Source organism: Colobus angolensis, unplaced genomic scaffold (assembly GCF_000951035.1).
Source record: "Colobus angolensis palliatus isolate OR3802 unplaced genomic scaffold, Cang.pa_1.0 Scaffold57, whole genome shotgun sequence".
Lineage (NCBI taxonomy): Eukaryota > Metazoa > Chordata > Mammalia > Primates > Cercopithecidae > Colobus > Colobus angolensis.
Genome location: NW_012119265.1, coordinates 748,754 through 760,640, shown reverse-complemented (window position 1 = coordinate 760,640; position 11,887 = coordinate 748,754). Strand labels below are relative to the sequence as shown.

The following is an 11,887-nucleotide window of genomic DNA, read 5'->3' as shown; positions in this document are numbered from 1 at the left end:
CTGTAGGTCTGTTGGAGATTGCTTGAGGTCCACTCCAGACCCTCTTTGCCTGGGTATCAGCAGCAGAGGCTGCAGAAGATAGAATATTGCTGAACAGCAAGTACTGCTGTCTGATTCTTGCTCTGGAAGCTTCGTGTCAGGGGTGTATCCCACCGTGTGAGGTGTGAGGTGTCAGTCTGCACCTAGTGGGGGATGTCTCCCAGTTAGGCTACTCAGGGGTCAGGAACCCACTTGAGCAGGCAGTCTGTCTGTTCTCAGATCTCATCCTCCATGCTGGGAGATCCACTGCTCTCTTCAAAGCTGTCAGACAGCTGTCAAACTCCACCCAGAGGTAGAGTCTACAGAGACAGGCAGGCCTCCTTGAGCTGCGGTGGACTCCACCCAGTTCGAGCTTCCCAGGGCTTTGTTTACCTACCTAAGCCTAAGCAATGGCGGGCGACCCTCCCCCAGCCTCACTGCCGCCTTGCAGTTAGATCTCAGACTGCTGTGGTAGCAATGAGGGAGGCTCTGTGGGCGTGGGACCCTCTGGGCCAGGTGTGGGATATAATCTCCTGGTGTGCTGTTTGCTAAGACCCTTGGTAAAGCGCCCTAGTAGGGTGGGAGTTACCTAATTTTCCATGAGTTGTGTGTCTCAGTTTCCCTTGGCCAGGAAAAGGGATTCCCTTCCCCCTTGAGCTTCCCAGGTGAGGCGATCCTTCACCCTGCTTCAGCTCTCACTGGTCGGGCTGCACCAGCTGACCAGCACCGATTGTCCTGCTCTCCCCAGTGAGATGAACCCGGTACCTCAGTTGAAAATGCAGAAATCACCTGTCTTCTGTGTTGCTCACGCTGGGTGCTAGAAGCTTGAGCTGTTGCTATTCGGCCATCTTGCTCTTTCTGGCAATTCTTATTTGAGATTTACACTTAACTTTGGCCCAGTTCCCTGATCTTTGTATGCTTTGGTCTTCTCGTCTATAAAATTGTAAAGATTAAATGAATAATGCATGTGTATAGTAAAGGCTCAATAAATGTTAATTAATATTATTTATTGTCATTACTGATTTGAGGAATAATGTATTTGTTACCCTATGTTGTTACAGTTTTATTTGCAATTGAAAACCTTAAGATCTTTGTAGAGTACCTTCAGCAAGTAATTAGCAGAATTGGGATGTTTCAGGCATTTTATCATAGTCTCAGACCATTAGGCTGCAGTGTTGACCTTAAAAATAAATATTGTTTAATATTTGCTACATGCTACACTTTAAACTGGACTCTTTGTTGTTGTTGAGATAGTGTCACACTCTCTCATCCAGGTTTGAGTGCAATGGTGTAAACACGGCTCATTGCAGCCTCAACCATCTGGGCTCAAGTGAACCTTCCATCTCAACCTCTTGAGTAGCCGGAACTACAGGCACGTGCCACCATGCCCAGATAAATTTTTTTTATTTTTTTATTTTTTGTAGAGAAGGGTTCCCACTATGTTATCCAGACTGGTCTTGAAGTCCTGGGGTCAAGCTATCCTCCCATCCCACCCAAAGTGGGGGGATTACACGTGTGAGCCACCATGCCCAGCCTAAACTGGACTCTTACAGATACTTTAATGTACATTTATCTGCATGTTGCAAACTACAAACAGTTATTCTTCTCACCTCTTTATTATATTCAAGAAAATATATCGTCTGTTTGTAACTTTTGAACCTGCTAACCTGGCAACACCAAGATTTCATATAGTTGAGTATGAGTGAAGAAATTATATATCAATAAGCAAAGTACAGCTGTACTGCATGTATAACATACAGATTTTTGTTTGAGCTTTAGGAAATTGCAATTTATATGATTTTTCTAAGTTCTTAAAGATACTCAATTTATGAGAGATGCTCAAGTTTGTATCTTATGAGCATTTATTTTTTAGCGTGTAACAGTGCATAGATTTTTTCATTGGAATTTATATTTAAAAGGTTTACTTTGTACATTTCCTTATATAGTTTATTTTTAAAAATAGTATCCTAAATGGGACAACTAAATTCAGAAACTGTTTTGTAAACTGTCTAGTAAATGGAAGACAGCTAATTTATCTCATGTATATGTTATCAGCTTTAATCAGTTTTCCTTTTAATAACCAATATTTTAAAATAATGTTAAGATTCATTGTCATGAAGCTTATCTAAGAGAAATTATTTAATCACTATGTATAGAGTACAGTTGATTCCACAGCAATTTTTAATTATTTCTTGTCTATAATTATTTTTATAAAATGAACTTGTTTTCATAAAGTGTGTGGAAAAGATGTTAATCAAAAGCTTCAAGAACAGAAAATGCTTTAAAATATAAGGAAATGCTTGTATAATAACTATATAATAAATAATTACATATGTTCCAGATTTTTTTTCTTGAATGATTTATAAGAAATAGTTACATTTCTTTGGCAGTAAAGAGGGAAGCAAGCGACTCTTTCATTTAACGTTTTATATACAACGTTTTACATATGTGTTTGTGATCTTGTTACACATATTGCTATTTTTCAAAACTTCAACAGAGGTTAATTGGCATTGAGATTCTGGACCTTTTTCCCCGTATTCATGCTTATCTTTTTGAAAGAAAATAAGAGCCTGTAAATGTAATCTAAAAATGAAAATGGCTAGTAAAGAAAAATGTATCAAGTTTCTTGTTGACGATGACAATTAAAAAATTCCTAACTTTGCTTAGATAAGTAAAACTAATAAAGCTTTCACTTCTACATATGTTTTTCAAAATAAAACATTTTCTAGTATGTTGATGTGACAATTTTATAGCTGTTCATCTTTAATCTTTGATTGTTTCTTCCTTCCAGCAATTTTACCTGCTCAGGAATGGAAACCTCCTCTTCCAGCTTACGATTTTCTAAGTATGATGGATGCCGCAACATCTCAACATAGCACTAGGAAAATTCCCCAATGTATGAAAGAAACAGATGTGCAGGAGAATGATAAGGAACAACATGAAGATAAATCGGCAGTCAGAAAAGAACCGATTGAAACTCTGAGAATAAAGCATTGGAATAGAAGTAATTGGTTTAAAGAAGCAGAAAAATCATTTAGGCATGATAAAGAGTTATGATGCTCAAAGGTGAACTAATTTTATAGGGCTGTGGTTTCCAAAATTTTTTTGGCATGCTACACTTAATTTATTTCCTTAAATAATAATACTAAATCATTTCAAGTTTGTAGACTAGTGCCGTCCAATAGAATTATAATACAAGTCACATGTTTTATTTAAAATTTTCTAATAACTACATTAAACAAAGTAAAAGTGAGCAGGGCAAAATAATTTTGGTATTATTTTTCACCCAGTAGTATGCCCAAAATAGCTAAATTAATATAAAAATTATTAATGAGATATTTTACATCCTTTTTTATGCCAAGTCTTCAAAATGCAGTACATATTTTATACTTACTGCATTTCTTACTTCTGAGTAGCCATATTTCAGGTGTTCATTAGCCATATGTGGCCTGTTAGACAAAAACTAGCATCATTAACTTAGTTCTAGCCATGATTTATACTTGGATTAAAATTAAAATATAACTCTGATCACAGTTAACTCTGCAGTGCATTCATGCAACTGGCAGTTATATTTGTTTTGTTGTAGTCATGATATTAAAATCAGTGTTTGTCAGCCTGGGGGCAGTTTGGCTCCTCAGGGGATATTTAGCAATGTCGGGAGATATTTGTGATGTCATGACTAGGGCAGTTATTGGCATTTTTTTTTAGTGAGAGAGGCCAGGGATGCTGCTAAATAACCTACATTGGACAGCCCCCGCCACCCCCAACAAAGAATTACCCTTCCCAAAATATTAGTAGTGCCAAGGCTGAGTAACCTTGGGTTAAAGGTAACCTGTGGCAGACTAGGTTTCCAGAATTTCCTGGTTCTGCTCAAGTATCATGTTTGAAAAAATTTTGGCTATTAAAGATATGTATTAGATGGTCTTATCCTGATTATTACCTGGATGCAACTTGATCTTTTCTAATATTTTCAGAAAGTGATGGGATAACCCTGGAAGAGGACTCAGAATGATATTTGTATTTTAAGGGAGGCTTAAAACCTGCTCTTATTTCTACAACTTATATGACTAAATTTCAGATTGAACAGGAGTTTAGCATTCTGCCATCTCCTCATGGAAAGAGAGGCTCGCTCATCTGACGCGTGCAAGCTTCAGACAAATCATTTTGTCTCCCTGAGCCACAGGGCCTCATCGGTGAGGGAGGGAAAGATTAGCCAAAGAGTACATTTTCATTCCAAATCACTTAGCTGTGAGACTGATCTGTTTGTAGCAGTTGTTTGTCTCATTTTTGCTCTGTGCATTTTTTGAGACATTTGTTGAGAGTATTCTATTTGGTGCTCTACTGTATTTTTCATTTTAGTATCTACTTGGTATCTTCTTTAAATTATCTTCACGTATGGTTTGCCTGATACAACTGAGTTTTATAACTGAAATTTAAGGAATCAAACAGCTAAAATTCAGTAAGTGCATGTATTTCCTTATAACATAGACCCTTTGCTACTCTCAGCACCCTCTCCTCAATTTTTTTCCTGTAGCATGTGATGCCTTATTAATTCAATTCATTTTCATTTGCTTTTATTTCTAATATGGGATCTATGAGAGTGAACTCTAAATATGGTTTGTAGTAATAAAACATCATTAGCCTAATTATTAGAAAATGCTAATTAAGTACCAGCACATAGAAACATGAAATTGCTTAGTCATTGTACCTTTATCAGCAATTTTGACAGTCATTAATGTTTGTAATGATTTTAAATAAAGTATCTGGCTTTCAGACTACCTTCACAAGCCTTCTTGAGTCTCTACTGTGCCCTCTCTTGGACCACTCTCCCTCTATCAGTTGGGTTTCTTTGGTTACAAGCAACAGAAATTCAACTTTGGCTCACTTAAGCAAAATGAGAATATTGGATAATTCACAGAGAAGAAAAATTAAACTAGGCTTTGAAAGGATAGGAACTAAGTCTGTTCTATGTAATAGGAACTAACAACTCAGTGAAGAATCAGTTCCAACAGATATACTATCTTTTATGACTCAGGGAGTCCTGGGAAAGTTGGGTTGGGGACCACTAGTCACTTTAATTGGTGGTCCTAACAGTACTTTCAAATGCAGAAGGGGTAAATCTCACAAAAGAAATCCAAATTCTGTTTACCAGAAAAAGAGAATGAATGCAGAGGAGGAAAAACAATGAAGAAAAAGAAAACCCATGAATCCTCAAAACACTGCTTGCTGTTCTTCTACCATCCTCTGTATCCTTTTCAGATCTTTCTGCTACCTCTTACCCATTTTTGAGAGCTCCAAAAGCCCTCTCTTTACTCTGAGTGGTTACAGCTTTTCTGTATGTTCTCCTGGTCCTCTAGTAGGGTTGGTTGCCAGTGCATATTTACATTTTGTATAACATTTCATCTCTCATGAGTCATATTATTTCACCCTCTCCTGCCTCACCTGTGCTAGAGTGTAAATATCCTTGGTCCATTGTTTCCAGCCCTTGTGATGAAATATTTCATGAGCTGTTTTTCAAAATTCCTAGAGTTCCTCACTTATGCCTATGCTTCTTTAAAAACTAATATGTGTAAGGTGAACAACAAGAGTTTGCAAATCAGTGTCTATTTCAGTAATAAGTAATCAAATAGATACACTTTGGGATTTTCACTTCCACCTAAGATGTAGAAAGCTGCAAGAGAATGTTACTCCTATCCTAACAACAAAAAGTGATAAATTTTCTTATATCTATCAGAGAAAGTAGCCAAAGGAACTGGTTTTCAAAGAGTGACAAGCCCCCTTCAAAGAGAAACAGGATATATGAACTGTTTTGCCTTCATCAGAGAATAGGAGGATGCTATTAAAGCAAGTGAGAATAAATTATAAAGAATTTAGAAGAGTCTACGTGCTTACACTCCTTGCAAGTTAGTTTGCCTCAGATTCCTGAATTGGAAACAAATGACTTTATTACACCAGTAGCATTAGTCAGTGTCAGCATCCCCACAGTGTTATCAGAAGAGGCCCAGGTGATACCTGCACACACAGTGGATTGCATAACAGAAGGAACCCTGAGTTTAGGGAACCAAATACGTTATAATGGATATTTAGCATGCTTACCCTTTGCTCTGGAGGAATAGATCTTTATTATACTGGACAGTAATCAAACTTGTCCTTCTAGAGGGAGATACTGTCTGGAGAGATGGTATCTCTGTCGGTCTTTCCAGGCTGTTCTTTATATAAATATCCTTGAAAAGGTAGTCCAGAAAAAAGGCAGGCAGTACCTTTCCATGCAATCATGCAGAAATGTGAGAGACCTGTGGAGAATTGTCTACTGACAGAAATCATTAAATGTTAAGGAATTCTTTAAAGGCCAACTGTGTAATCGATATCAGTTTAAAATAGGTCCCCTGACATGACAGAGGTTCACAATCACTTTCCACAAGCCTCCACTGCATGCTGATGAGAAAGACTGGGGCAAGAGACTGATGAGAAGAGACCCCTCAGTGACACAGGCATGCATGAAATGATGGGCTGACAGGCGTGAAACACTGCCCGCTTCCTCAGAACTTTCTCTTGTACAAAGCAAAGCCACTGGGGGAGAGATGGCAAACCTTCCTGTCCTTATGGCCCACCTTCCTGCCCTTATGGCCCAGGCAGAGATCCACTGCTCTTGAAGGAGATGTAAAAGCAAAAATCTTTTGCCCTTGAGAAAGGCAGAAAATCTTGTGGGCCCAGGATCCTGTACCAATAACCAAGCAGAAATCCACTCTCACTAGAAGTACAGAAAATCTCTCCTGTTCAAGAATTCCCCAAACTGATGAGTATATAATTCAAATTGCAATGATGCAATGAAGGCTATATAGAGGGAAGTGATACAGAATGACTATGATCAGACGACCACCTACTTAAGTACAGTGGTGAGGTGAGTCCTCCCTAATGAAGTGATATTTGAGCTAAGACTTAAAGGATGAGATAGCCACCCTAGATCAGAATAAAGAGCATTCTGGATAGAGGAATAGCATCTGGAAGACTCAGGAAAGATTTTGGCTTATTTAAAGAATGGAATAGAACCAATATGGCTGAAGTCTAATGGGCAAGGGGGGCAGTAAAGAGATAAGGCTGGAGAGCTAGGAAGAGGCAGCATTACACAGGGTTTTGGAAGACATGGATGGTAAGGCATTTAAGTGCACCAAGAAGCAGGGGAGCAACATGATGGGATGCAAAACTTCAGAAGAATATTTCAGTTGCCATAAGGAGTGGCCATGGAGATGGAGAGATGAGGATGGATTTGAGCTGTATTTTGGAGGTTTGACCTATAGACCTTGCTGATGGATTGGATCTAGGTTTTGAGGGAAAGGGAAGAACTACAAATGACTCAAATTTCTGATATTAGTAACTGAAAGAATGTGGTGCTATTTACTGAAATGAGGAAAAGGGAAGCTGGGGTGGTGTTAGGGGTGAACAGAAAATCAAAATTTTATTTTGTCTACATTAAGAGTGAAAAACCTGTTTGATTTCAAGTTGACAGTTGGATACTTTGGTCTGGAGCTTTTCTTCATTGATTCAACAAATACTGTTTATTGTCTGCCAGGCACTGTTTTTGGAAATGTGAATACTGCTCCTTTCTTCATGGAACTTATATTCTAGTGCAGGTGAGACGGAAAATAAGTAAATATACAGTTGATACACAGATGATAATGGCTGTGAAAAAAATAAGACAAAGGAGGGTAAGGAGAGGTATAGGAGATTCTAAAAATGAAGTGTGGATAAGGAAGGCCTCACTAATAAGGTAAATGTAAATAAAACCTAAAAAGGAAATAAGGGAGCAAGCTTTCAGGTTATTTGTGATCAACCCTGTTACTTAAAACAATTTAGAATGCTAGATAATTTTTTAAAATCTTTATTCAAACGATTGAGGGGCTGACTGACAAGAGACCAAAAAATTACTGGGCCAAAATGTAAGTTAAAGCAGGAAACCAGAGAATTAAAGGACACGCTTTTAAGTATTTTTTCCTAAAGCATTTGTCCATGTAAGCTAACTTACTCAGCTCTCATATTTATATTTTAGTAAGCTATTTTGCTCTGGATTTTTTTGTTTTTTGTTTTTAGTTTTTGAGATAGAGTTTCACTTTTTCACCCCGGCCGGAGTGCAATGGCACAATCTTGGCTCACTGCAACCCCCACCTTCTGGTTTCAAGCGATTCTCCTGCCTCAGCCTCCTGAGTAGCTGGGATTACAGGCACCTGCCACCATGCCTGGCTAATTTTTGTATTTATAGTGGAGATGGGGTTTCACCATGTTGGCCAGGCTGGTCTTGAATTCCTAACCTCGTGATCCGCCCACCTCAGCCTCCCAAAGTGCTGGGATTACAGGTGTGAGCTACTGCGCCTGGCATTTTGCTCTGTTTTACCAAAAACACAAAAAAAGAACAGAAAAATTATTAAATACATTGATAGGCTGGAGAATTTTAATCTTTTTCACTTATTTTTTTAAATTTTAATTTAATCTTATTTTTGAGATGGAGTCTCGTTCTGTCACCTGGGCTGGAGTGCAGTGGTGCAATCTCGGCTCACTGCAACCTCAACCTCCCGGGTTCACCCCATTCTCCTGCCTCAGCCTCCCGAGTAGCTGGGACTACAGGCGCCCGCCACCTCACCCGGCTAATTGTTTTGTAATTTTAGTAAAGACAGGGTTTCACCATGTTAGCCAGGATGGTCTCGATCTCCTGACCTCATGATCCACCCGCCTCGGCCTCCCAAAGTGCTGGGATTACAGGCATGAGCTACCGCGCCTGGCCTTTTTCAGTTATCATTTAAATCCAAGTACATTTTATAACTTCTTTATACTAGCTGTCAACATGTAGGGCAATCTGTCTTTAAGTAGGGATGAAAGACTCTAAAAACATCCTGGAGAGTTCCCCCTTGAAGCCAAGCATGGGGTTGTTTAAATAAACTTCTTGTTTAAAATGAAAAACAAAAAATAAACATAAAAATAAAAACACAGTCAAGTTTCTTTAACTGCCAAGTGTCTCCGTTATCCTGAAGATGACGAAGGAAGGATTTCGTTGTATAGAAAGTTCTAAATCCTCCCAGGAACCCATGAACCGCTTCTGCCTCAGGTGAGCAAGAGTAGTCTCCCCACACCCACCTCTGTAAGGTGCCTGTGGTGAGATTTCCAAGTTCACCCTGGGGCCAGAACTGGTCCAGCCTGGCCCAGGAGGTGCATGGAGTGTGGGCATGGGTGACTGCCTGTCCTATACCCCAGCAAATGTCCCTAGCCCCAAACTTCAGCTTTGCCATGGGAACCAAAGTTAAAAGTCCAACCAGCATGGAAGGTTGGCACTCCATAGAGCCTGTGAGGAAAAGGTGAACTTAAAAAAATCTTCTCCATCTCCACATAGTCAAATACGACAAAAGAAGATGTTTTGATACTGAGAAGCAAAAAGCCAAACCCTCTCTGAAAACTTGGAACTATATCCAAGTTCTGGATATACTTGGAGCCCTTGAGATTTGCAAACCAAATTGCTACAACCTATGTGATCCAAAAACTCTCCAGTGATTATTAGTTTAAAATGGTCCCAAACAAGTCCTTGAACTAGAAACTTGGCAAAAGCAAACACATTCTCTCTGGGGAAAGCTACCCACTTCATAGCAGGCCTCCAAGTATTGACCAAGATAACTTTTTCAAGGGCAGTGGTTTACATATAGTCAAAATTAAGTAAGCACACAAGGAAAAACCAAGCATACTGAAAACTAGCAAGAATTAAAAGCCAAACAAAGACTTCAGATATGAACATGATTAGACATATTAATTGTGCTTCCTATGTTTCAAGAAATAAAAGGCAAGCTTAAACATATCTTCAGGAAATAGGCAATCAAAAGACAACAGAACCAATTTGAGAAAGAAAGAAAATTTCTAGAAATAAAAAAAATACCATAACTTGGCCAGGTGCAGTGGCTCATGCCTGTAATCCCAGCACTTTGGGAGGCCAAGTGGGGAGAATCACAAGGTCAGGAGTTAGAGAACAGCCTGGCCAATATGGTGAAACCCCATCTCTACTAAAAATACAAAAACATTACCAGGCGTGGTGGCACATGCCTGTAATCCCAGCTACCCGGGAGGCTGAGGCAGGAGAATTGCTTGAACCTGGGAAGCTGAGGTTGCAGTGAGTCGAAATCGCACCACTGTACTCCAGCCTGGGCGACAGAGTGAGATTCCATCTCCAAAACAAAACAAAACAAAAACCTGTAACTAAAAAATTTAAACTAGACACAGCTGAAAAGAGAAAGGTAGTTGGAAGATCATAAAAAATCACTCAGAATGTACCACAGAGACACGAAGAGTGAAAACTATGAAAAAGAAGCCAAATGAAAGAACAATTAACAGAATTTTCCAGAATGAAGAAAGGCATCAATTCACAAATTCAGAAGCTTATAAATTCTTAAACAGATTAAATAAAAACAAATGTATCCTACATACACAGTGAATCTACAGAATACCAAAAGCAGAGAAACCTTAAAAAGTGCTACAAAAAAAAAGACGTTGCATTCAAAGTAGTGTCAGACAACAACTGAGTCAGAAACCAGTAGAATGATATATTCAGTAAACAAAGAAAAATAATTGCTAACCTAGAATTTTATATCCGTGAAAATATTTCTTTAAAAATGAAAGTAAGATCAGGACATTTCAGAGTAGCAAAAACAGAGCTGCCATCTGCAAAATAGGAGATTCAGGATATATTCTTCATGGGGAAGGAAAATGATCCCAGATGGAAGGGAAGAGAGGCAAAAAGGAATGAGGAACAAAATGGCAAATACATGAGTAAATCTGAATGAGAATTGAGTGCATAAAACAATGTCCTGTGGAGTTTTAAAAAGTCAACAATGAAAATAACACACAATGACAATATATAAGCAGGAAAAGGAATCAATAGAGTTAATGCATTCTACATTCCTTGGGAAAAGGATAGTTACTGATTAATTTTGTGTTTCAGTAAGTATGAATTTTGTAATTTCTAGAGTAAACACTAAGAGAATTGAAAATTTTCAAACTATGAGAAGAAAAAAAAAAAACTGTCCCTACAAAAAAAAAATGGCCAGCCAAAAGAAGGCAGGAAAAGAAAATGAATGAAACATAGAACAGGTGGGATAAACAGCACAAAAGAAGACAACAATTTAATCTGAAATGTCAGTAAATACTTGCAAACAGACTAAAAGCTCCAATTAAAATATTGTCAGGATTTAAAAAATCAACTATATGAAGTTTATAAGAGATATATATCAAACTTAAGTATACAGGAAGGTTAAAAGAAAAAGAATGGAAAAAAATACATACCATGCAAGTGAGAGAAAGCTGGTCAGATAGCCTTACTGTCAGAGAAATAGATATTAAGTCAAAAGCATTATTAAAAAGATAGATTCTTTATAATGATAATATTCATCAGTAAGTTATACCATTGTAAATCTGTGATCACCTAATAACATGGTATCAAATTACATAAAGCAAAAATTAATAGTAGACAAATTCACCATCATATTAGATTTTTAAGTACAAAGTAATTAATAGAGCCAGCAGAAAAAAAATAAGGGAAGTTATCAAAGAGTTAAACAATGTCATTAATACACTTGACCTAACTTCACCCAGTGATTGCAGAATACACATTCTTTCCAAACACACACAAGGCATTTATAAAAAGGAACATATACTGGGCTATAAAGCAAGCATTGATAATTGTTAAAGGATTAAAATCATGTACAACATGTTCTCTGAACACAGTGCAATTAATCTAGAAATCAATAACAAAATGATACCTAGAGACATAGAGTTAAGGAGTTGGTTATGCAAGCCTGAGCTTGAGATAAAAATCTAGGCATTCTATAGCTTATGAATG

At 37.9% G+C, this 11,887-nt stretch overlaps 1 protein-coding gene across 1 annotated transcript in view; it reads left to right on the top strand.

The window, feature by feature from the left end:
* TXNDC16 (thioredoxin domain containing 16) overlaps nucleotides 1-3,471 on the top strand; it is a 123,391-nt gene extending 119,920 nt beyond the window's left edge. Inside the window, exon 21 of the mRNA XM_011961803.1 lies at nucleotides 2,810-3,471. Within this exon, the coding sequence (XP_011817193.1) occupies nucleotides 2,810-3,075 (266 nt within the window). The 3' untranslated portion in view covers nucleotides 3,076-3,471. The remainder of the gene's footprint in view (nucleotides 1-2,809) is intronic.
* Nucleotides 3,472-11,887: the final 8,416 nt, after the last annotated feature.